Here is a 27285-nt window from a genome sequence, read left to right on the forward strand (position 1 = left end):
CTTAGAACTGGACTTTTTTATCAGATGAGGAATACTGCTGCCAAGCCTCTCTGTATTTCCAACTGTTTTGCAGGACATTTAAGCCAATTAAAGGCTACTTTTGTGAAGGGAAAAAAGGGAGGTGATTTGCTTTTGTTTGAATATCTACGTGATGACAATTTTGTTGGTTTTAACAGTGTATTAACATGTGAAAGTTCTGCAAAATACCCCAAAATACTCAAGTCAGAGAACCCTCTTCTGACCACACAAGCAAATTGGGAAGCCCAGAATTCATAGTTCTGCTCTCTAGAACTGGGCAAGAAAGCTATTGTTATCATGTTCAATAGCAAAAATCTGTCCAAAAGATATAAAACAGAGTGTGAGCAACATCTGATTCACACTGTGGTGTCAAAACATTCTTGGTAACATCAAAAAAACCCAAGTGACTTATCAGGGCACAAGTTTAATCTGTTTAATGAAGGAGCACAATATAAGGAGTAAAAAGGACTGTTCAGGAATGCAAAGAGTAAGAGAAAGACCATTTTCTTTCATTAGGATGACCAACTATTTGCTTACTAAGCTGTTGCTTGCCCCCCTTGCTTCTCCCCTCCTCCAAAAGAGTGTATGACTCTATATGTACATCCTCCGTCTCTTACTTGCTACCAGTTGGAAGCTTCAACTACCGCATGCAAGGACCTTCTGTGGAAAGGCATTAGTGTCAAATGAGGTTTATGCGTTCTTGTATGACAGCAGGAAAACATTCTCAAGTTTTACACAGAAAAAGCAAACACTGCACTGTATTTATCAATAGATAAAGTTACCACCGGGTCTAAAAGCGCTCTTCAGAATACTCTGTATTTCACTGCAGAAACAGCAAGATGTATTTATTAGCATGCAAGCCTTTGCAACAGTCAATCATGTTTGTGTAAGAGCAGGACAAAAAAGCCACCATTACAGCTAGTTATTAGTATAGCAACATAAAAAATATTAGGCATAAGATTTACCAGTGCAGATGAGATCACTACTTTAGAGAGTCTATCTGCCTGCCTCCAGCAGTGACCAGCACTTCATTTCCAAAGCAGTATCTTTGCTAAGGTGAAGTTAAGGTTACAAGCATACAGTATCTTCAGTATCTCTTTTTGGTTTTACTATTGTATTCTTAACAGTATTAGAAAGCCACTAAACCCAATTATAAGCAACACTTTCTCAGCATGCTGAAATCTGCACCACAGTTGTGATTATTCCAATTGAACTCTAACAATAACTCCTCAAACTCCTCGATTTAGAGTTTACAGCTTGCTTATATTACATCTTGGCTCCAGGAAACTAGTTAAATGCAAGAAGCTGATGAAGATGCTGTAATTGCTGACACTTAACAGTACAATCACTGTACCAGTTGCCTTGTTTATCAGTTCAGCCAAAGTTGTACAAAGAATTCAAAATCGTAACCCAGTATCTTGTTGAAATGTGGCCTCATGAAAGGTCAATTTATTGCAATTCACTCTAAGTTGACAGGTATTTGGATAAAACATTTATCTATAGGACTACTGTGCCTTACATGATGCACCACAGATCCTCACTATACTCCAGCTTTAGTAAGCATCAGGCAGTATTACACATCTCTTGCTAGATCAAAGGTGAATGACTGGAAGCTGTTCTCCATTAGTGCCTGTCTCTAGCTATTCCCCTCTTTGAAGCTGGAAGCACAAAAGACATCCTGCAAGAGCAGCTGGGGTTTACATATGTTTTCAGACAGGTTTCTCTCTGGTATAAAAGGCAACACTTCTGCCACTAGTATCTCTTTTCCTATAAAATACTCTAATCCTGTAACAGGGAAAAGCAACATAAACACAGGCAAAAAAGGATCATAGGATCATAGACTGGTTTGGGTTGGAAGGGACCTTAAAGCTCATCCAGTTCCTAACCCCTGCCATGGGCAGGGATACCTTTGACTAGACCAGGTTGCTCCAAGCCTCTGTGTCCAGTCTGGCCTTGAACACTGCCAGGGTTGGGGCAGCCGCAGCTTCTCTGGGCAAAATCACACGTTAAATCACATTTGTCAATACTGCATTGGTTGTGTTTGCCAGTGTCATACAGCACGTCACAGCAGAGCACAGCCACCCGCTTGTGCTACCTGCTAACAGCAAACCTGCCTAAGTGGAAGGAGGGCTGTGCTTTGGTGTGGAAAATGCTACACACAGCTCCTAATGACCCATTACATCAGCTCTTCCACATTAAGACAACAGGGCTAGCAGTTGCTGTCAGCTTTAGAAGAGATGTAAAGCAACCTACATGTGCTTTATCAGGGAGGGAAAAAGAAAAGGCAAAGACAGTGTTTTGTCTATGTTAGAGCAGGGAATCCAAACATGCTCATGGTTTGCATGGTCATCACTTCAGATTCTGAACACCATTGTATGGTAAGGCCAGAGCTGCCATCTACATTCAGAAGCTGTTTGTGAGTAGCAGCCTTGCCCCTTCCTCTTGATTTAAACAAAACAAAACCTCCTGAGAACATTTCTGACATGTATTCTTCTCTTCCAGTTGGGAACATTAATTTATTTTCTTGTAACTTCCAGATACCATCGTACTTCTATGGAGTACAAACAGTAGATGCAATACCCAGGTAGAAAGGAGCACCAGCCTGAAGTCTTAAAACTTTACGTTACCATGACCACATCAGCTTTCACCAAATGCTGTCATCTTTTACCTCCACCACACCATCCCTGTACAGTCCCTCAGGAAAGGCACAAAGTCTGTATTTTGTTCCCAACTTGGGCACTCCAGAGGCAGATCTCCCTGACCTAATGTGAAATCCCATGCCATCTACCCAAACCAGGAGTTCTGCATTCAAGGCCATCTGCACATGTCCGATGGGAATAAGTATACTACTTCCTTCAAAAACTTTTCCCTTTCTTTGAGCCAGCCTCTTTCCCTGTTATCCTACAGCATATCCTTCCACTTAGGAGAAGGCACTAAACACAATACTCCCTTTCCATCTTCGCAGAGAGGGTACAGAAGGGACAATACCTGTGAGCAGCTTTAAAGGCATAAGAACGGACAAGATAGCAGATTTCCAGTCCCAGAAAGTAACACTGCCAGAATTCCCTTCCTGGTGCCTGCCAACAAGCAACAGCACTTCTGATCCCTGCAGAAACCACCTTCCTTTGCTCCACGTTGCTCTTCTGCACCTTGTGAAGTACCACGAACTCCTCCCAATCGGTCTGAAAGCTCTACCGTGAAGAGCAGCAGCTCAGCATCTCCCTGCCATGCCTACATGAGTATGAAACATAGCACTTAAGAAAAAGAACCCAAAGTACGTTCTCTTGTTGCAGCACATTGTTTTCAAGTCAAACTATGAGGCTCCGAGGACAGGGGAGGCTGAAGTAGACTGCTGTTTCCCAAAAGCTGTGGCTCACAGCCAAAGCCAGGCAAGCATGGAGCAGATGGAGTCCTGGCAAGGCCTCTACTGTCCCTGCATTAGCAGCATCTGCTCATTACCCAGAACCCTCGCCTGCTTTATCTAATGCTCCAGGAAAAGCATTTTGATTTGATTCATTTCAGTTTGGTAACGTGCAACACAATTAGTGGTAAAATCAAACTGGAGCACTGCCAGTGCTGACAATAGGAAACAAGGCAGAAGAAATATGAGGCCAGTGGGTTGGAATTCAAAAATCACAACTGTGGATCAAGTTGCCAAGTCCCGTTGCCCCAGGTGTACATACAGTGCCCCCACTGAGCACTGGCATGGGCAGAGGGAACTTCATTTTCCCCCCATACATTTTTCTCTCATTTACCTCTCCTTGTTTCTCAGAGGCTGACACCGTTGGAAACATCCCCCAGAAGTCACAATTCAATTTTGCTTTAGTACCATCATGGAGTTACAATTCACTCTGGATGCAGGTATCCCAGGAAGACAAATCTTTCTCCTTGCTATATTTCATCTGCCTTGGGAAGCGTTTGCTACTACGGAACCAGCAGAACAGTGCTGTAAGGCAGGCATGGCGCGAGCAGAATCTGCCTGTTAGCTCTTCCCTGTGATCGGGTGCCAAGGACATCGCTGCGTGAGCTCTGTTGAACTGGGAGAAACTGATGTTATCTGAGCGAGTCTGTGAGCCAGGGATTCGACAGAGAAGTCTAGACTCTTTGCCTGACAGCACCACCTCCAACACTAGCAGATGGTTTCTCTGTGTTAGTCAAACTTACAAACAAAGAGAAAAGGGAGCTGGAAAAGTACAACAAAGAACAATCAAACACATTATCTTCAAAGTCATCCTCTCCCTCCCCAAGCTGAAAATCATCCTCTCCACCAAAGTGTAAATACAGACTTCCAGCTTCCAGTTAGTCAACACTTCTAAAACCTGCCTTTATAATTCCCTATTCACATAGAAACTAATCTATTCTGACCAGGCTTCTCAAATCAGAGTAACTGCCATATCACAGAGCCCATTAAAATTTCTACCCAAAAGAATAGAAGGCACTAAGGTTTATGTAAACTAGTTTAGTCACAGCACACCCAGGACTGACACAAGGAATATGACAGATAAAAACCCCAAATTATTAGATTAGCCAGAGGGAGACTAGAAGACAAACAAAAGAACCTCATTGTTTGATACACTGGACAAAAAGCCAACACTTAAAACTATCACAGTTATAATTTCCTGTGACTCGAGTAAATAATATTAATGAGTCTTCTGCAACAGCAGACTTGCTGTTGGCAGAAAACATTGCCCGTCAACAATTTTTAGCCACAGAAAACCATTACGGCATGATTCATGCTAGAAAAACAGCTAAGGATGCTGATCATCTCAAAACAGTTGTTTTCACATATAAAGCATTAACTTTACTTCTACACTAAACCACAGAGATTAGAGGTTTAATTGGGATTACCCATCTTTGCTTTAGCCTTCACATGCAGACGTGCCAGGACCAAAGATAGTACGTGTACAAGCACTCTAAATTTTAGAATACTCCTTATTCATACCCAAGAAGAGGTGTTCAAGTGTCAAATCATACATTTTACAGGCAGATGATGAGTTGAGTTCTGTAAGCAAGTCAGCCTAGGATCCCAACTGGCCAGCACTGTCCAAACCTGACTTTTATAATTGCTGTTTCCACGGCCAGTTGGTCTCTTGTTGCCCATTACACAAACATCTAAGTGTATTTAAAACAAGGATTTTTATTAAGGTTTTATTAAATATTAGGTCAAAGTATGTAATAACCCACCACTGCAAACCAACACTTCAGTGGAGAAAATGTGCATCCCTACGCTACGCCAAGAGAGGACGCAGATTAATCACACGCAAGTTTACCAGTATTCCCATCACAAAGCTCCACAGCATCCCAAGGGAGTTTTGGACAGAGGAGAAGGCTGGTGGAAGAAAATGTAATATTTTTATAGCAAAACAAGTTATTTGCTTAAGATAGTTTGGCTGGACCACAGCCTGGCACTCCAGCTTTGTGTAGCAGTTCCAGTAGGAATTAAACATCAGTTTTAATGGGTGCTATGTTCCAATGCCTCCTAATGCATTTAGGGTTATTGGCCAACTTTCTCACATAAAAGCAAGTGTGTGTGTGTGTGTGTGGATACAGGATTACAGACACACAAAAAGCTGAGCACAGCTGCTTCATTTTTGTAAAGCCCTTTTTTTTCCAACAGGGAGGAGAGTTGTGGTTACTTACCGTCCTCGTAAGCTGCTACAGCCAGGGAGCTGTTTATCCTCACAAAGGAGACATGTGGCCGAGGTCCAGCATCACCAGGACCATGCACTGCTTCCAGGATGGGGGCTGTGTAGTCCCAGGTGCGAGTGTCCCACAACCTCACTTCTCCTGATGTGTATCTGGAAAAGAAGGCTATTGTTCATCCCCAAACATCTGAAAAGGAGAACTGCAGGAGGAGGGAGGAAGAAACAAAAAGCGTCTTAAAACCCAACACCATTTACAGCTCCTGGAGTGATTCTCCTCCTGTTTACACACACACTCTGTACACAAGCTCATCAACTTTCCTCATTTTATTCCCATTTACTGAATGTAACATCAAGTCTACTAAGATAGCAAATTGTAGCTACAAGAATGACATGACTGAGCTACCACATGTTACCATCAATATCAGGTTTACAACCAGAATGCAAGCAGAGCTGTGCTCAAGGGGGAAAAGGCAATCAAGCAACGAGTCTAAATTACATCATGGCAAAACTTCAAACTGCTTCTTTTTGGTCTTTAAAAATCCGTGATTGTGGCTGTGCCAAGGAAAGGCTTTTTAATCAGAGCATTTATGTACATACACACAAGCACTCACACACATGCACCCATCCAATCCACTGCTCTTCACAGAAACTTCTTAATGTCTCACCAACAGATCAGCTTTGCCTACATCTCTGAAGACTAATTATTTTATTAATACTATTAAGTGTTGTCTTTAGAATGAACACTTACTAGAATAAAGTGCTGCCTTCTCTGCAGAAGGCTCTCACTGAAACATCAGAAAAATCTGTAGTTTAGCATCAGTTTGCCAATGAGAACATGAAAAAACAGAACTACACTTTTCAGATAATACAGAATATATGTAAATGAATGAAGGTTTTACACAGCAAGCAACACAGAAATGGTTCTGGTCCTGCGGCACACAACATCTTATTAAAAAACATCCCCCCCAAAACACTGCTGCCTCTATGTTGCAGAGGACATAGGAGAGGGAGGAGAAGCTCCCTCTAAGACTGGTCAAAGAACACAGTACAATAGCTGTTTAGAACAGTTCAGTAATTAAGTTTGGACAGAACTGTGACAATCAACACTGTCAAACAGTCTCAGATGTCTTTCTCTGCCATAGCTGAGACTTGGATTCTGTAGGAAAAAGCAGGATGCTTCCTGCACCATCACCTTCGGGTTTGTTCCCATCTTTTGGGGGTAAAGTATTTCAAAAGAATGATCCTCATAAGCCTCAAAGATCTAGCAGTGAGAAATCTGTCTGTCCTATAAGGGGAAAAAGAAAAGTTATTTACAAGGGAGGTGAAGTGCTTCATAAAGATGCAGAAGATGTTGGACTTAGACTCGGGTTACCCAGTTCTCTGGGGAGTACCATGCAACGGGTTACAGGTACTCTGAGCCGATCACTCCCAACATCTCTGGGTGAAAATGCTCCACTTCATACAACTAATTAAAGTGCCTGAGGGGGTGGTGAAACCTGTCAAGCAGAAAGAGATGCACATTAATTCTCTGCACTGAATCGGGAAGAGAGAACTGTGTCCTTTTCACCTGCCTTCCTCATCAGTGTTTTACACAGTAAGAGAGAAGAAAATGAGAGAACAGGGTGGGAAAAGCACTTCTCCCTTTTCCTCTTTCTGCAAATGAGGCCCAAATCCCCCTTCAAATCCTGCTTTCATCTCGAATTTACAACAGCACTATTTCAAAAGAATAGATCAAGAAAGAAGCTTCCTTCCCCAAAGCAAAATATTCCATGCTGGATGGAAAAGCAGTCCAGATCAGTTCACAACATCAGTTTACAACACTGAAAAGTGCTTATTTCAGATATATTTTAAAACTTAAGAGATAAACCACAGTGAGACAGATAACTGCAAAGATCTATTGCTGTCCCCTTCAACAAGACACACACGTAACATTTGGAAGCATTTTAATTTTGAGCTGCTTTTTGTTTCCCTTTGTGTTTGAGTTGGTTGGGGTCGTGTTTTCAAGCTTAACTGCAAAGAGCAGCAGATTACTCCCAAAGGGGAAGCCAAAAATTCTCCTGTCAGTAAGTGACCCTGAAAAGTAAGTCCCAAGAGAAACATAAAATACTGGTAGAGTTGACAGGATATTCATTTTCATCCCTAAATAAGCAAGGAAGAACAGCATCTCCTCCTAGTGCATACACATACTCGCTCTCACATAGTCCAGTGTAGGAATGTGAAGAGACTAACAGATGGAGAAACAGAATGACAGGAATAGAGAAGAGACACGGGGCTGCCTAATTTTCTGAGTGCACTGCTTATGGTTTTAGTATCTAGCATGCAACACAAGGGATTCAGGACTCAAGACATATCACCATCCATAAAAAATAACATGGACTGCAATCCTGGAATGAAAGCTCCAAAATCACAGCACTACAGTAAGTGCTTGAATTAATTTTAGCTCTGAATTCAAACAAGTCAAAATTTAGCTTGAACCATTCTTTGTTCTTGAAAGACCTGAAGCACCTCTATAGTTCACCTCAGACTGGAACAAACGATCAAAGGTTTCTATCAGATTGAAATAAACTTGACTTGAATTGATGTGTTTGTGCTGGGATCTGCTTCAAAGCAAGAATTGTCTCTGCTTGGTAGGCTCTGCATCACACTTCCCTGTGGCCTCCTCATCCTCATCATCTCCCATGATGGACAGAATCATATAATCACAGACTGGTTTGGGTTGGAAAAGACCTTAATATCATCCAGTTCCAACCTCCTGCCATGGACAGGGACACCTTCCACTAGACCAGGTTGTGCCAAGCCCCATAAACCTGGATTTGAACACTTGCAGGGATGAAGCATTCACAGCTTCCTTGGGCAGCCTGTTCCAGTGCCTCCCCACCCTCACAGTAAACAATTTATTCCCTATATCTAACCTAAATCTCCTCTGTTTAAGTTTGAGCCTAAAGATAGGTACATGCTGAAGAGCTTTCACCAGAGCACTTCAAGAAAGGACAAGGGCTTTATGTTCATCAGGAAGAAGTGGGAGGACAGCAGCAAGGCTTCTTTGCCCCATCCTTCCTGTATCCCTACCCCTATTTCTCATTCAGTACACTTGTCCTTCCCAGTGCAGCATGACAACAAATCAGTCCCACACAGCAAACCTAAAGGATCTGGAAATGTTACAAGACCATGATGGAAACACAAGCAGAGGTCTAAGTTTGGGCAGGGAATCAGCATGGGGAAATGGGAGACATAAACCACCTCCTCAGCTGACAACACGCGCCGTTGGCCATCACCACCACATGCCCATTTCCAGCATACACTCGGCCTCTACCAGAGCTGAACTGGAAGAATTTCAAACACAGATGAACCCAATTCAGAACTAAAAAATTTAACAGGTTCAACTCCCTGCTTTCAGTGCTGCTGTAAAGAGCAGCACTCTTTCAATTTGTTACCACAACAAAAGGCCTTTAAACTACTAAAGCGCTGCCTTGCTGTAAAAAAATAAATAGGCCACTTTACTGCAGATACTTGGCAAATCTGCCGTAGCAACAGAGATGGCTGAAGAGCACAACATGCACATGCTGCACTTGACAAAACCTATTTCTAGATAATTTCAATATTTCTATTAATTTCCTACCCCAACTTCTACACTTTGCCATGAATATTTGCTTTGGGTTACCAGCTACTGAAGGAAAGAACCTTGGATGCAAATCTTCTGCCTCAGAGCAGAACCAAACCACATGAAAGACCATACCTGATTCACTTCCTTTAGAAAGGCTGTCCAAAGTCTTGCTTTCCCAAGCACAAGTAAAATTCTGTTGCTTACAATCCTAAGTTTCCCCCTCTCTTTGCCCTGATGCCTTCCAAGGCATTTCATCCACACAGTTTCAGAGGTCTGTGTGCTTCAGTCCCTACTTACTAGACCCAGTCATCCCCCTCTTAGCACTCAAAAGACACTCTGCACCCAAGTAACTCAGTTTCTCCAATAGATGTACATTTCACCTCTTGTTCTTTTGAACATTTCAGTGTATACACATGAAAACTAGCAGCAGGAGAAAGACAAGAGCTGTAATGTTCTACCTATACTCCTTGACAAGCCAGTTCTGTAATTCTGGACAGATATGTATACATCTGTAAAAATGAGTCTGCAAATTCAGCTTAAGCTTTACAGATACACATAAAAACCTTGCTGAAATGAAGCAACAATAGCTGGAATGCATATGGTACAGAGAAACTGCACAAAAATAGATTAAACTCTTATGGTATCTACAAATGCAGCATAATAAAAATACCTACTCACTAATCAAAAGCATTTCAACTACTTTTTATTGGCAGCAATGTCATAATGAGATGAACCATTTCCTCGTGCCTTCTCACATGAGTGAAAGCAGAGGACTGAAGGAGAAAAGAGCTGGGGGTTAAAAGCTGCTGATGTCCCATGATGGCTGGGAAGCAGGTGGTGAAGTGCAGAGCACATGTGGGAGGAAGCCGAGATGGAGCCTGGGCATCACTCTAATGAAGTGGTGCTGAAGAGGCAGACGATTTCATAAGGAGAAAAACATCAGGAAACTGGTCAAAACACAGAGTCTCATCTGAAAAAAGCTCAACTGTGTTGGACAGCCATAGCCAGAACAAATTTGGGGACGAGGAGGAGGAGGGGGAGGCTGATCTCTCTCCAGAGCCCCAGATGTCTTTATCGTTGCCTAATGACAATTATACTCAACCAATTAAGACCCTGCTATCACAGTTGCATTGTTAGTAAGCCTTTGGCCCTGAGTGTTGATGGCTGTCTAATTAGTGTTTGTGCAAAGTACAACTGCAACTAATACATAAACTGACAAATACACAAAAGAAAAACTGTTAACAGGAACATTTTCAAAACAGTCGAGGCTCTCCTCATTCAGTCCATGGCACAGCAAAGACAAACTGCTTTCCTTCATGGCTAGCTTACTGCTGGCACTGCAGAATGTCACTTCCAACAAGCAGGTCAACTGGGTTTCTGCTGAAACGGGATGCTGGTGACAGTCCATTTTGTTGGCTGTCTCAAGCACACGATGCCAGAGCAAGTCTTCCTACACTAAGTTGGTGTGAACACCAAAGACACTTCAGGAATCAGTTCATATTTTCCGTGTTTTCTCTAAAGAATCTGTGGCAAGAAAATAAAAAGGAAAGAGAAAGAAACCCCCTTTGTTTCACAGTCAGGTTCGAATTTCCAGAAGGCAAAGTCTGTTCAGTTTCCAGATACCTGCGGTGATCAACAAAACACAAGAAAAAACCCAACAACTTTGTTTCAGGCAGTCAGTGACCATCTGTTAATACTCAACAGATCTTATTATGAAGTCCTTACAATGTCAATGCATTTTATTGAAGTCAGTAGGAATTTTGCTCAAGTAACAGTCGCCAGCTATAGTTCTGTTTGAACGGATGCCTGTTGATAAATAAGTAAAATAATGAGTATTTTGCATGGCCTTGCTGCAACAAGCATCTCAGACCTTTCATCCCTATTCCACCAAAAGCAAGTAACCAGTCCTTCATGTGGTTAATTAAGGTACGTAGTCAGTGACCCCCTCAGGAGGCTTAAGAATAAGGTCCAAACAAACCCAAGTCGAAGTGCCTTTGGAAGCTGGTTCAAACTGCTCCTAAGCTTCATCTTCTCCATAAGGCTCAAGAAAGATGGTGGTAATTCACAACGTTCCATTTCAAACAAAAGCTCTTCACCACAACCACTGCAAGCTGGAAGATACCACAATGGCAACACACAATACTGAAATAAAATGGATTCTTTTACTTTCTTTATACTCAACATTAAGACCCACAAGTCTTTTCTGAAATGAGGCATAATGATGCTTAGATACACTTATCACAGTGTTAGATACCTCACAGAGCAATTATGTGAAGACACTGATTTTGCCACTATGTGTATAATCAACAGGTAGCTTGGCTAAGGGATTCCTGAAGGGAAAGATTCAGGAAAACCAGGCTACAAGCAAGGAGTAAAGAACTACTCTATATGGCAGAAAGGAATATAAATAGAACACAATAAACCAATACAAATGAAACAAGACAGAGAAAATTTTCTGCCATTATAGAGCATTGCAGAAAGCTATGCCATAAAATACAAGAAAAAAGTGATGGGGTTAAACCAAACCCAGCATCTGAAAGTATCCTGACACTGGTAGAAGAACGTGAAGCAGATAAGTAATGTTCCTGATTTAATCCCAACACTATTTTGGGTTGCTTGAGATATGAGTGCAGCTATGAGAAAAGTGAGTAACTTGTACCAAAACTGATCTGGAAACACTAAGACTGAACATGTAGGAAGCACATTCTGAGCATTCCTATGATCAGTTCCCAAACTCTTTTCTGCTGGGAACATGACTTCCCAATTCATCAACCCACATCCATCTGTGGACCACTCATAGATACTGAGCTGCAAAGAGCTTATACCTTCCTTCTTATGGCCTTATTTAGGAAACCACAGCTCTAGAAAGTGGGTTAAGCTGCAGGAGATAACGTGCAGTTCTTCTGCAGGTTATTGTTGTTATCTGTAATAGAATTAGTATTTTTCCATCCCAAGTACTTTTGTGTGCCTCACCTCCTTTTTAATTTGAAGTGGCTGTAAATGTCATACCAAGGGAACAGAATCAAGCCAAAGGGTTACATGGTAGGCAAAACATTTTAATGAACACTTACAAAAGAAGAAGTTAGAGAAAGACAAACTGTCTCTAGTAATTTCCTTAAGGCCAAGAACCTCCCATCATTTAGATCAAAGTTCCAGTGTCTTGCATCAGCCCAGGCTCATTGATTCAGCCAGTTGCTCTGATCAAGGAAACATAATACTGTGGGTACTGTCATGGCAGGAGGAAAAGAAATGAATCATCTTTGTCAAAAGAATTCAAGAGGAATTGGGTTGCAATCTGGGGAGGATCTACTCCATCAGACCGATTATTTCCTAAAGGACAAACACATAATGCAACAAATAAAACAATGACTCCAGCTTCAGATACAGGGGAGAAAACTCCACTTGATGACGATGGAACTTGGAATGTTTACGTGTTGGAAGGGACACAGACTGCAACATACTGCAAACTGCTGAGAGGATAAGTATCACCCGAACTCCAGACACTGATGGCAAAAGCACAGGGGCTGGTAGGTTGGGAAACAGTAAAAGTGCAATGATAAGTTTACTAGAAAGAAGGATGGGTTTGTCTGCTCTCAGTAGAAAATCAGGCTTTGCAAGCTCAAAAATAACGACTGTGACTTCAGAACACTGGGCATTACTAAGCACACAGCCCATCTCGCTGCAGCAGCGCATTCATCTGCATCCAGCACAACCTAGGGGTAAACCGATAGCTCCATGGTCAGGCAGGCTGGCAAAGCATCTTTCACAAAGAGTCGGGATCAAGCTTCTGCTCTTGGTTTCACCTGAAAGGCTCTTTTCCATAATTGACAGAGAAGCCAACGTGCTTGTCACTGAACATAACCATACCTAAGTCCCGCAGTTTGTCATCTGACCTCTCTGAAATGATGTCATCCTATTTTCAACCCTCCTAAAGGTGACTCACTTGAAAAAACAGGAAGGTCTGACACTTACTATCTCTTAACAATGATGAGAATGAGTTAAGATGACACAAAAGGTTTAGGGAAGGTTGAAGGAAAAGGCAAGCATTTTACTTTCTGCCTTACTGCTTTGTTTTATATCCAGGCTCTCAGTCACTGGGTGGGGAGGGAAAAATCTATCAAAGTTATGCCATTACACAAGCACAATTCAAGCAATTAAGCAAGGCAGGGGTTTATTCAGGCTGTTCAGGACTCCAGTTTGTTAACTTTGATTCATTTTCATTACTAATTAATATTTTGGTTTCCTCAGGTCTGCACACTGAATTAAGATGCAAGAGCTAATAACAAATACCTTGAGAATAACCCACAAGCCCTATAGCAAAAACCAAAGAAACCCAAACCAAATTAGATGAGAGTTGACATGAAGTTTGGAAAGTGCAGGGAAGTGTTTTCAAGCCTTTCGGGCTAGTTTTACACATCATTATGAAGCTAAAACGAACAGCAAGTCATTTGCAGGTCACCTTTGAACATAAGGAAAGTAGACTGGGAGGTGATCATAGAGAACAAAGACATCCACCATATAGTAGTAGCTACTTACATTATGTTGCTCATAATGACTTAAACTGTTAAGGTCCAAATAGTTTGGAAGTTCTGCAGTGTTTAAACTGTAACCCCCATAAGACTCTTCAGAACAAAGGCAACTGTATGAAAATCAGTTCAGTGCATTCCACAGTATGAGAGAATCAAAACTTATCACTACCTCTAAACCAGATGATTCCCCCAACCACACAGAGAGTTTAGGAAGTTCTTTCACTTCTCATGACCTTTATCAAGCATCACTTGGAGAAACACCATGTGTGCTAGGTCTGCTCCACCCTGAGAGGGAGGAAGTGGCCATCTACTGATTTATCGAGGCATTCCAGAGCAGCTAAATCTCACTAGATGTGACTCAAGAAAATGAAGTCTCTAGGAAAGATGACAATACTTATGGGGAAAGGAGGAAACTGTGAAGAGAAGAACCACAGGCTGATTCCCAGCCTAGTCTATAAGAGGGGCAGGGACTCCACGCAGCACGTGCTAGATGGATCTCTAACAGAAGTAGCACAGCAGAAGTACACCCTTATATTTCTGTTTATGCGAGCTCCTCACTAACAGTTTACCACTCTTTCTTCAGTCAAGGAAAACTTAAGAAAGAAAAAGCAGATACCTTTATATATGTGGGGATTTGGAAGGCTGAACTGACTCCTGTTTTCATTTGGGAAGCTGTCAGAGCTACAAACAGCAGCAGTAAAGCCACAGTGCCCCTTCTGCAAGCATAAAACTTAACACCCTGCACACTAAAACATCACCCTGCCTCACAGCAGATTTGGTGAGGTTCTACAGTAAGAGTTGTGAGGTAAGGTGACAGCCACCAACACAAGGCAGGTTTGCCACACAGCTCAAGAACAGACACACGTGTATTCCACACAGACAGCAACACAGTCTCACAACACACTACAACATGTTATACCACAGGATCCACTGTGCAATGACAACACAGTTCAAACAAGGACCAGATACATGCTCTGAGATTGGTGTCTCTAGGAGATAACCTCTGCCTGCAGATGCCCATCAGTGTGGCTGTCAATACTGCCCAGAAAAAAAAGCAGCAGTTTTCCTGTATGAACATATGCTTGCTTGAAAGATATAAATAAGATTTTATTAAAAGACAATGAAGAAATGCAAGCATCCTGCACTGAAACCAAGCATACAACAGCATTAGGTACAGTGAACCCAATCGCCAGTAGTAATTTATAAAAGCCAAGCGAGCAGACACATAATTGCTTTAAGTAAACTCTGACTTATAGATAAAACTACATTTGAATTGAATACAGGGTGGAGGGGGAGGACAGCATCCCTTTCAAGAAGATCCTTCGAGACATGTAACTGTAGAAAGGCTGGCGAATACAACATTGATTGGGAGTGAGGTAACCACAAACACCACTGTCTCAAATGAAAAGGGATTCAAGGTCTGACCCAGAAAACAAGCATCGTAACCGCTGGGATGAAATTTTAATGATAAACACAAGATGCTCTGTGCAGGCCGGATTGAATTATCTGATGTCAGCCAGTAAATGCAAGGCGCTCTGAGAAAGAGGAGCTGCTAGCAGCCACCTTCCACTCGCAGCTCAGGTTGCGCTTAATCAGTCCTTGATATTCTGCCATCTTCTGGCTTGAGCTTTGGCAGCAGTGTGGAGAGGAGAGTCCATGAAATAGGGGCATTTCTCTAAGGGAGAGCTAACCCTGCACAGTTTATCTTTGCTTCCTTACGTAACGTTAACAAAAGAGATCTCCTCCTGAAGCACTGCAGGCAAACTGCCTCCAACACACATGTGGCTGCTGCTTTAGGTCACTCTGCTCAGAACTCGCGCAAACTCCTTTTCAGAAAGAGTAAAATAAAAGACCTCTAAACAACAATTATCCCACTTTACTGCTTCAAACCGTGCTGGATAGTGAAGAACACAAGATCCGGTCTATCACAGTGCAGGCTCACATCAAAAAAGCTTGTTCCCAGGCTTGCTGAAGACTCCAAATGCACAACAGCCCCAGCATTTCTGTTGGAGATCCTTGCTCTCCACCCCTTGTTTGATTTTTAGAACCATTCTCTGATCTCTCAAGATCCCAACTTGAGCATTCTGAAACCTGGGAGCAGCTGCTATACACTGCCATAGTTTCCAGCTATAAATACAGAATGTAATGCCTGGCTGGTCTGACCGAGCTGAGCCAGAGTGCTGCAGCTGCTCCCTAAAGTCAGGCAGCAAAAACCTCCTAAAAACTGAGCAGCCCTATTTGATCCAGTGCAGCAGCATGACCATAGAAGAAAGAAAGGTAAGTGATGCCACAGGCCACTGCTGAGAAACCCCAGGAAATGCCACACACAGAAGCAGCCTTAAGATCATCACTGACTTCTGAAGTCTTGTAAAGTCACACGAGTTTAGCTTTACACGTATAGCAAGTCTCCCTGTAACCTAGGGTTATTCACATATATAAGCACATAAGTGTTTGTGAAACTGGAGATATAATCCTTAAATGTAACAGATAATTGATATTTATACTGAGAAGAATATTGACTTCTGCTAACCTCAGCTATTAAATTACTTCTTCAGTACTGAACGAATGCAACAGCTACTATTGATCACCAGATTCATTACACTTTTATTACAAATTTGAAAGCACAATGCCATTAAGTACAATACTATAAGCAGGGAGAGAAAGGGGAGGGTTATGTTTAGGTTTAAAGAAAACAAACAACAAAACCCCATCAAAGTCCTCCATCTACCCCTCCTGAACATGCACAGAACTAATTTCCCAGCGCCATTTCCTAATGTCCTTGCAAGTTCTAGTTATAACTTGAAGTCTGAGTTGTTTGATATTCATCATGAGAATATCATTGGCAGAACATTCATTGGCAGAACAATGAATTCATCTTCTTTGGGGCAAGATTCACAGGATAGTTTTCTACTTGAAGTAACTTAAGAGATGCTGTCAGAGACCCCAGGCTATCAAAGCAAAGTGAAAGGCAAGCAGTAAACAGCGAAGGAAGGAATGTAGCTTTTTGTCCTAATGTCCTAAACATCTCATTTCCTAACCAGATCAAATCAAACAGCTAAATTCTGATTTCTCTGTGTTGTTCTACTAAATATATGCTCATAACTTCATAAAAAGATACTATTTACTAAACAGTCACTACCTCAGAGAAGGGGAATGACTGAAAAGTCATGCGAGTGAAACCTGGAACATTGCTTTGCCTACTGGATACACATGTGTGGCTTTTCCCTCAGTGGTCTCTTTCCTGTTCATCTATTTCCACAAGCCTTTCAGGAACTACAGTTTTTCAATGGCACCACCTCCCTTGACCATGCCAATTGCTGCAAACTCACCAAGAGAATCAGGAGGCACTGGAGGAACTGTGGAACCAACACGAAAACACCGTGAAAGTGCATAAACCCAACTTCCACAATACACCAAGCTGAAATACAGATTGAGTTGAATATGCAGGATTGTTGTCCTTTGGTTATTAATTCTTTAGATACTTAATTTATTCTGCTTATCTTCTATACATTCTATATAAAATTCTATAGTATATATTCTATAAAATTCTATATATTGCATATTTGGATATAAGCACAATGGAGAAAATGAAGAAAAAGAAGAGCTGGAGGCTTTGGCAGCAGCATGGAGACAACTGGGGTTTCTGGCTCCCAAAAAAGTACAGGAGGTTTCATTAGAGACAGTGGAATGAATGCAGTAGTGCAGATCCCTGGCCAAGGCCAGGAAACACGGTGCCCAAGCTGAAGGGCACAGAAGAAGGCAGGTTGCTGTGGGCCGAGCTGGAGCCCAGCCACAGAGCACAGCAGGCTGGGACATGCAGTGTCTGAGCACTGCCTCAAGGGTCTCACATCAGGCACTAGGATCTGCGGTCCTCCAGCCACACACTTCTTCCAGCCTCTTCCATGGCCACTGTTCAGGTTAACCACTGTGTGGCACTGCCCCTCCAGAGGTCACAGACTACAGGCTCATCAGCACAGCCATTTCCATTCCTCTAACACAACCAACTACAGCAGCCAAAACACTGCATGAGAAGCGGAGAAAGGAAAGCAATACTCAATGAACAGGATAGCAGAGAGAAGAGAAAGGGAGACCTGCAAATGCAGAAGGAAACAAGTGGAAAAAACCCAAACCAAACCAATCATCAAAGATGAAAATTCCCCTTTTCCTCCTGCTGTCTGCTAGTTCAGATTTCTGCTCTCAGTTGCCCGAGAGCATTCTGAGGATGCTGAGGTGCTGGCACAGGGTGCCCAGAGAAGCTGTGGCTGCCCCATCCCTGGCAGTGTTCAAAGCCAGGTTGGACACAGGGGCTTGGAGCAGCTGCTCCAGTGGAAGGGGTCCCTGCCTGTAGCAGGGGGTTGAAACTGGATGAGCTTTAAGGTCCCTTCCAACCCAAACCATTCCATGATTCTATGGAAAGCATATCAATGTGTACGGGAGTTACCTACACCCAGTGTATTCCAAAGCACCTTTCTTTCAACCAGTGTGTGAATTTTATAGTACTTCATAGTTTTCTCTAATCCCATAATGCATAAGCATACCATTAATGTGAAGTGCCACCATAAATATGGAGCTCTGGTATGTTGAGGACAGTGTTCTCTGACTTGCTCCCAGGATGACACTATCTGTATTTACTCATGTGGCTTCTTCTGGAGGGCTACTACCTCCTGTACCTAATTCAAGCAGTAAAGCCTTACATATACCAACACAGTCATGGTAACCTCTTCTGAGCATTTTTGAGGTTCTTAAAACTGTATTTAAGAGTGTATTGAAACCAAATAAATAGCTAACATTTCATCAAGGTTCTGAAAAGGCCTTATATTAGGGAAAGAGAAGTTTGAGTTTCTCTGGGTTTTGGGTGTTCTTCACCTCCCTAGATTGTCTTCAAATAAAAATGGAGGAAAGTCACAGTCCTAAAATTATTTGCACAGCACACAAAACCATCCTTGAGATTAAGGGATTTTATGGAAAAAGTAACGAAGAGAACATGTTTCAGTAGATGTGTACGACATCTAACACACTCTGGGTGTTTCCACAGCAAAACAATGGATACAGCTCATCACAAAGTACTGCAGACTTTACAGGGACCACATGCACATGAGACAGCTTTTTGAAGAGTACAATAAAAACCTGCACTGATGAAATTACTTGCAGGTAACCATCATTATCAGTCACCTGAAGGACAGTCACCCTGGCCCACAAAGGAACTGTGGTTAGAAAAAAAGCCATTCTTGTTGCCTCTAACAAGTGCTTCTGTTGAATGCGTTACAAGCAGTACATGAGATTTCAAGCAGTGTAAGTGAGCATCAGGTAGCCTCATACTCACCCAGCAATGACAACTCCATCACAGGAATGTACATCACACAGAATCTTTCCCAGCTCGTACCGCAGCTGGCTCACAGCACCGATGCGGTTCTGCACAGAAAGAAGACATGGTCTTGGCACTGCCACACATCCACTGACTTGGGCAGGAGTGTTGATCTGCTGGAGGATAGGAGGCTCTGCAGAGGGATCAGGACATGTTGGATCCATGGAATGAGGGCAATGGGATGAAGTTCAACAAGGCAAAGTGCTGAGTACTGCACTTGGGCCACAACAACCCCATGCAATGCTCCAGAATTGGGGAACAGCATCTGGAAACTGCTCATGGAAAAGGATCTGGAGATGTTGATTGATGGAGCTGAACATGAGCAGCTTGTGCCCAGCAGCCAAGAAGCCCCCAGCATCCTGGCCTGGACCAGCACCCGTGTGGCAGCAGGGCCAAGGCAGGGATTATGCCCCTGTGCTGGGCACTGGTGAGGCTGCACCTTGAATCCTGTGTTCAGCTCTGGGCCCCTCACTGCAAGAGAGACCTTGATGGGCTGGAGTGGGGCCAGAGAAGGGAATGGAGCTGGTGCAGGGCCTGGAGCACAAAAGAGATGGGGAACAGCTGAGGGACCTGGGGGGTTCAGTCTGGAGAAGAGAAGGCTCAGGGGGGACCTGATGGCTCCCTACAAGTGCCTGACAGGAGGATGGAGCCAGGAGGGGCTGGGCTGTGCTCCCAAGGAACAAGGGATGGGACAAGAGGAAACAGCCTCAAGCTGCACCAGGGCAGGTTTAGATGGAGCTGAGGAACAATTCCTGCCCCACAGGGTGCTCAGGCATTGGAACAGGCTGCCCAGGGCAGGGCTGCAGGCACCGTCCCTGCAAGTACTCACACAGCGTGGAGACGAAGCCTCAGTGCCATGGGTTAGGGGTGGCCTTGGTAGTGCTGGGAATGGTTGGACTGGATGAGCTTAAAGGGATTTTCCAACCTGGTTGATTCTATGATTAATTCTTTGTGGGAAAACTCCAAGCTTTGCTATTGCTACTGATAAGCTGCAGTGCAGCTGAGAGAAGTTGCATCTTATGCTTGCTGCCTGGAATTGTTACAGATGGAAATGGAGAAGAGCTATCACTCTTCATTATCACTCATAATCTTTAGGCAGAGAAAGAACTATCACAACAACAACAAAATGATAGCTTTCTTTTAAGCCAGAGTATGTAATGAGCAGAGGAAGAAGCCTTCATCTTAAAGACTGATTTTCATAATCAGTGGATGACTGAGGTATAAAAGTCTCTCTCAAAGTCAGTGGAGCAACACAGCAAACAAACACTCACTCCCAAAAGCAATCAGCCAATGGGGTGAAAAAAAAGGTAATGGAGCTAGGAGTAGGTCTCATAAACCCTTCAGCAGCATTCCCCTTTCCACTGGCAAAAAGAAGCTGCACTACAAAAGACCAACTTCTCACCACCACTTCTTTTAACCAGGTTCCCATTTTTCTACAGCATCTGGATGCCATCAAATAAATTCCCTTTACCTTCCAGTTGGTTTTCAACGTGCGCTCTCTGGCCCGGCAGTTCCTGAGGGCAAGCTTCCAACAGGCATGATCGGAGATGCTTGTATCCAACAGGTATCCTTCCTGTTGGCACAACCTGTACCACAACACTTCATCTTCTGCAAGTGCCTTCCACGTCCTGCTGACCTAGAAACCAAATTTATAGACATGCATAGCATGAAGTTGTAAAACATGGATTTCATAGAAAATTATTTAAGTAACATCTGAAATGCACACATATAAATCAATATAGGCATAAAGGGAGACTAAATTCTTAACTAAACAAACACATTTTCTCACCCTTTATACTACTGAGAGCATAAAACCCCCAAACCTTTAGCAAAAGGCTTGCTTTTTGTGGATTCTTTTGGAAGTAACTAGATTTCTACTCCACTAAAACTCCTTGCAAGATGGACACCAGTGTTCAGTGGCCACACTGCCACTAACACACTGAAAACTCAGTCTATTAGAAAACTGTGAAGGGAAAAAGGCAAGAAAACAATTAAGACAGCATTGTAAGCTTAGAGCAAAAATATGAATCTATGTTCTTATTTGTAGCTAGGAAAACCTCTCAGATCACACCATAATCTCTCTAAAGCCCCACTGACAATGCCTGATTAGGTGTACGACATTAGTGATTTATAACCTATTGTATTACAGTATGCACAAATAGGAATGAATTATTAAGTTTTTCGAGCAGCCTCAAGTTGCTGTCCATGGCAGAGAGAACAGCCTCATCACAAGCAATTGTGGGCTTAGAATTAAAGATTCAAGAGATAAGAGGCAACTTAAGTAGCAATCTGTTCTCTGTAATTCTTAATTTAAAAGAAAAAGAGGTAACCAATGAAACCTGCTACCAATGAAAGCAGCAATCAATTGTACACTGCTTCCAAAAGACTAAGAAAGCCTTCGCAGGGTGACATCATTTATAAGCATCTTACAATTAAGCATCTAATGTCCATTGCAGTCCCCAGCTTACCCCAAGAATCTAGGCGTCCCATTCAGACAAACTCCCATATGACCACCACTTTGTGTTCACTTGCCACGTGTTCCACAGACACAACACGGCAGAGGGAAGTGAAAGATGAACTATTACTTGTTCTCTATTTCGTAATTTGTATTTTATTATTATTAGGCAAACCCTGCTTCAGATTTAAAACCAAAGTAGAGTGTCACAACAAAATACAGCACAAGGAATACTGAAAGGACGAGATGCTTTTGGCAGCGGAGATTTGCGAGGAGCCCATGCAGAACACAAGCCATGGAGTAACAAAGCCTGCAGTGAGGCTTACACAGAGGTTAGGAAAATAAATCAAGCAGTTTGTAACATGATCTGTACAATTTGTTATGTGACGACTTGGAAGAGCGTGCCTTAGTCTGCTCTATGAAATGGAGCATCAGGCTGAGACTGGCGAGTCAGCCCAACTAAAACACCCACAGCATCACGGGGAGACAGCAGCTGAGGTCCAGAAAGCACCCATCAACATGATCCTGTGTCTTACAGGTCTCCCTGGGTCACAGTAAGTGCAAAAACATCTTGCACACATGGTGTGTACTATATAGTCCCCAAGCAGTGGGACAGTATCTATACAATGAACAGCATAGATCTCCCCTGTGGAAAGCTTTATGAATCTTCTGGCCATGTTGTTTACATTGTGTCGCCTGTTGGTCTTGCTATGAAGACACACGTGTATCATCACTGCTCCCAAAACCCAGCATCCCACTAGGAATCAAGGATTGCATCATAAGATATATTTCATTAGATATTATATATTCTTCCAGGGAAAAGTTTAATATGAAGAGAGAAGGGTGGACTAAGTAACCTGAATGTTTTTAAGATTTGACAGAATCACAGAACCAGCCAGGTTGGAAAATCCCTTTAAGCTCATCCAGTCCAACCATTCCCAGCACTACCAAGGCCACCCCTAACCCATGGCACTGAGGCCTCGTCTCCACGCTGTGTGAACACTTGCAGGGACGGTGCCTGCAGCCCTGCCCTGGGCAGCCTGTTCCAATGCCTGAGCACCCTCTGGGGCAGGAATTGTTCCTCAGCTCCATCTAAACCTGCCCTGGTGCAGCTTGAGGCTGTTTCCTCTTGTCCCATCCCTTGTTCCTTGGGAGCACAGCCCAGCCCCTCCTGGCTCCATCCTCCTGTCAGGCACTTGTAGGGAGCCATCAGGTCCCCCCTGAGCCTTCTCTTCTCCATCTGAACCCCCAGGTCCCTCAGCTGTTCCCCATCTCTCTTGTGTTCCAGGCCCTGCACCAGCTCCATTGCCCTTCTCTGGCCCTGCTCCAGCCCCTCAATGTCTCTCCTGTAGTGAGGGGCCCAAAGATACCTACATACAAGAGCAGCTCTCAAGAACATCCAGGTCCAGCAGAACTAATACTCAATCACCAAGAGAACTTAATTCAGACTAGCAGACACACGCAACCCTCTTCCATCATCTGACAAAGCAAACAACCTGGACAGGGCAATCAGAATGCCTTACAAACGACGGAAACAGTACTGAGTCTTCTCTAGCGTTATACATCATCCTGTAATACAAAAAGCAGTGCTTAATGCTCCTCTCCCTATAGGGACACACTCAGGAAGTTCAAAAGCAAAAGAAAAGCCCTCAGAGCATTACAGTTTAGTGGGGAATTTGCTCTCAACTTGATTTTAAAGCAATATAAATCCAGATATTACTGCTCAAAGGGAAAAAAACCCACTCAGCTTTATGCTGACACACCAAACCGAAGCAGCTGTTGGGCAGGAGTTGAGCACTGGGCCAAGGCGGGTTGACATGAGCAGCACCTCTGTCCCCCTCCTGTTCCAGCAGCACGTTTCTGCTGACATGGAGGGGACAGGCTAGAGGCCAAGCAGAAGGAAACAAAGCCAAGTGATGGCAATGTTTGCCTTGCTCAATAAAAAAGCAAAAAGAAAGAAAAAACACACACCTTTGGAGTTTGCCAAAATAGACAATGTTGTTCAGAGCATTCAGGTCTTAAAAACACTTTATAAAGATGGTATTAAAACAAAAGAAGGGGGGGAACTACATAAAATTCAGACTGCCTTTTCAACTTTCAGGAACAAACATGCAAAGGGAATAAAGATCCTTGCCTATTATGATTTTCTTAAATCAAATTACATTGAATCCTGCTGCTTTACAAGCCTGGATTTCCAAAGGGTCCTTAACGCAGCCTTTTCTTGCTGCACCAAAACTAGCATGACAATCCCTTGTAAAAGCCCCACTGAGCGAGGCTCAGCTGCAAGAAATCACTAATAAAAGTGTCTCAAGCATTCCACTTTACAGCACCACTGTGAGCCGCCACATTAAAAGCAGCCATTGGCTCCAAGTCAGCTTTATTAGATCTGCCTGACTTCGAGTTTCAGGTGAGGCCCCGAAAGCCAGAGCATTACAGCTTTATTTATATGCACCCATACATTCTGCTTGTTGGGGAGTAGCTGAGATGTGCAAAGCTTCTATTAAACTACAAACACGATTTCGAAATCTACACTATGTAGAAACTCCAACAACCCTCAATGACAACATCTCACAGAGCTGTTTATAGATTGAGAGTTCCCAGTTTCATTTTGCATTTAGTGTTCTTATTATCTTTTTACTACAGTTCTCAACCTTTCTCAGCAAAGAAACTTTGGTTTCCCCTGAGCTCCACACAGGAACGGTTTTATATCTTATAGTTCAGCAAGTAATAATGGTCTAAAGGACTTCACAGGCTTTCACTCACATAGGTTTTGCTACTAAAAACACAAAAAAAGCAACAAACAAAGCCCATCTCTTCCATTAAATCCTAAATTCCTCCTAATCCCACCTAAATCAATTGGTTCAAACTGTAACAATGGTTTATTTATCCTTTTCCATCAAATAACTGTCTTTGTTTCATTAAGTTAATTTTCCTCCCTAGACACACAAAGGCATTGTCAAGGTTCCCTCGCTGAAGCCAGGGGCCTCAATTAGAAATATCTGGACCTTCAGTTCAGTCCAATACAATACAGAGTGCCAAAACAGATTTAATCCAAAGCCATTCAGATGGAAGCCACACCAGGTGGAAGCTGCTCATCTTTTCAATTCCCAGTGATAACGATAGCATCATAGAATGGTTTGGGTTGGAAGGGACCTTAAAGCTCATCCAGCTCCAACCCCTGCCACAGGCAGGGACCCCTTCCACTGGAGCAGCTGCTCCAAGCCCCTGTGTCCAACCTGGCCTTGAACACTGCCAGGGATGGGGCAGCCACAGCTTCTCTGGGCACCCTGTGCCAGCGCCTCAGCACCCTCACAGGGAACAGCTTCTGCCTAAGAGCTCAGCTCAGTCTCCCCTGTTCTGGCAGGTTCAAGCCATTCCCCTTGGCCTGTCCCTACAGGCCCTTGTCCCAAGCCCCTCTCCAGGTTTCCTGCAGCCCCTTTAGGCACTGGAGCTGCTCTCAGCTCTCCCCTTCAGGAGCCTTCTCTTGTCCAGGCTGCCCCAGCCCAGCTCTCTCAGCCTGGCTCCAGAGCAGAGCTGCTCCAGCCCTTGCAGCAGCTCCATGGCCTCCTCTGCACTTGCTTCAACAGCTCCAGGTCCCTCTTGTGCTGCTGCCCCAGAGCTGGATCAGGGCTGCAGGGGGGGTCTCCCCAGAGCACAGCAGAGGGGCAGGATCCCCTCCCTGAGCTGCTGCTCATGCTCTGGGGGCGCAGCCCAGCACATGGGGGGTTCTGGGCTCAAGCACACACTGAAGCCGGGTCATGGGGAGCTTCTCCTCACCCAACACCCCAAGTCCTTCCCCTCAAGGCTGCTTTCAATCCCTTCATCCCCCAGCCTATGTTTGTGCTGGGGATTGCCCCATCCCAGGGGCAGAAGCTTGCACTTGGCCTTCTTGAACTCCGTGAGCTTCACACAGTCCCACCTCTCCAGCATGTCCAGGTCCCTCTGGATCCCATCCCTTCCCTCCAGCATGTCAACCACACCACACAGCTCAGTGTCATCAGCAAACTTGCTGAGGCTGCTCAGTCCCAGTGACTGTTTCACAAACAGACACATTGAACAGTGCCAGTCCCAACATTGACCCCTAAGGAACACCACTCATCACTGGTCTACACTTGGATAGCAAGCCATTGGCCACAACTCTTAGTGCATGACCACCCAGGCAATTCCTTACCCACCAAGTGGGCCATCTGCTATTTTAAGTCTCATCCTAAGCCCAGGATATCCTTATCCATTGGTTCCTCTGCTCTCCCTCTCAACTATGAGGAGGATGGTTGATTTCTTTTATCCATATACAACCTTGATGCAAAAGGATGTTAAAAAATACATGAGATTTTCTTCTTTTATATGTATAAACACTAAAATCCTATCAGGTTGAAAATTCCTGAAGCTCTAGAGACAAGCATCTGAAATTCTCCATTTATGGAAGGCAATTCATTCTTAAATTCCTAGAAACAGTCCCCCTTGCCTTAGACACATACACAATTGTGTTGGTAAACACTTCTAAACTTTCCCTGGGATGCACACGCAAACAGACAACTTCCCACTGATCCCTTCACACCACAAAATGCAACTCACACGGTCTCTGGCACTTACAAGAAAGCAGTAACTTTAAGTATATGGAGAAGTTCATAGATGAGACATATCACCTTGTCACAAAGCTGGCAGTGTAAAAGCCAGATCCTCAGACCATGAGTGAAGTTAACTGCAGGTATCCACAGTATCAGCCCCAAATAACACAAGAATCTCAGAATCAACCACATTGGAAAAGCCCTTTAAGCTCATTGAGTTCAACCATTCCCAGCACTGCCAAGGCCACCCCTAACCCATGGCACTGAGGCCTCGTCTCCACGCTGTGTGAACACTTGCAGGGACGGTGCCTGCAGCCCTGCCCTGGGCAGCCTGTTCCAATGCCTGAACACCCTGTGGGGCAGGAATTGTTCCTCAGCTCCATCTAAACCTGCCCTGGTGCAGCTTGAGGCTGTTTCCTCTTGTCCCATCCCTTGTTCCTTGGGAGCACAGCCCAGCTCCTCCTGGCTCCATCCTCCTGTCAGGCAGCTGTACAGAATCACAGCACAGATACATCTTTCAATGGTCAGAACAGAATCAAAAGGTGCTCATAGGGCTGGCACAAAGCAGAGGGGAAAATCTGCCTTTACTCTGGCCTGTTCTGCTGACACATTAAGTCCTGGATACATTTATCCTTGAATTATAAACATGGGATATCAAGAGGGAGTGGTCTGCTGGATGCTATTGAGTATCACACAACTCCTGTGAACCCACCAGAGCTCAGCAACTGCTGACACCACTCATTTACATGCTGTGCATGGCTTTGGTATTTGAAATGCCATACAGATAGTCTGTATTTTAGAGTACTAATTCCAAAACTCAAAGAAAAGCTGTGGGGAAGAGTGGGAAGGGGGAAATATCAAGGTGAAATTAAAGTTCTCCAGAGCAGTCTGTGGTGTGATTAAATCTCAAAGAGACGCTGCAATCAGACTACTTCACTGTTAGTCGGGTACCAATTTGGCATAAAGAGCTAAGCTAACAGGTTTTCTCCAAAGGCACTCACATAGTTCCTGATGCCAATTCCACTAACTGGCCCCATGTCATTAAAATCCCAAGGCACCTTAATAAAAACACCTTTCTGGGATAACACCATAAAGCAGCAG

At 43.7% G+C, this 27285-nt stretch overlaps 1 protein-coding gene across 1 annotated transcript in view; it reads right to left on the minus strand.

The window, feature by feature from the left end:
* Positions 1-27285, minus strand: part of FBXW8 (F-box and WD repeat domain containing 8) — a 54327-nt gene that overhangs the window by 21764 nt on the left and 5278 nt on the right. Inside the window, exons 3-5 of the mRNA XM_034068558.1 lie at positions 20633-20797; positions 19120-19208; positions 5659-5816 (exon numbers count right to left, since the gene is read on the minus strand). Of these exons, the coding sequence (XP_033924449.1) occupies positions 5659-5816; positions 19120-19208; positions 20633-20797 (412 nt within the window). The remainder of the gene's footprint in view (positions 1-5658; positions 5817-19119; positions 19209-20632; positions 20798-27285) is intronic.

The sequence above is a fragment of the Melopsittacus undulatus genome, chromosome 12 (assembly GCF_012275295.1).
Source record: "Melopsittacus undulatus isolate bMelUnd1 chromosome 12, bMelUnd1.mat.Z, whole genome shotgun sequence".
Taxonomy (NCBI): Eukaryota; Metazoa; Chordata; class Aves; order Psittaciformes; family Psittaculidae; genus Melopsittacus; species Melopsittacus undulatus.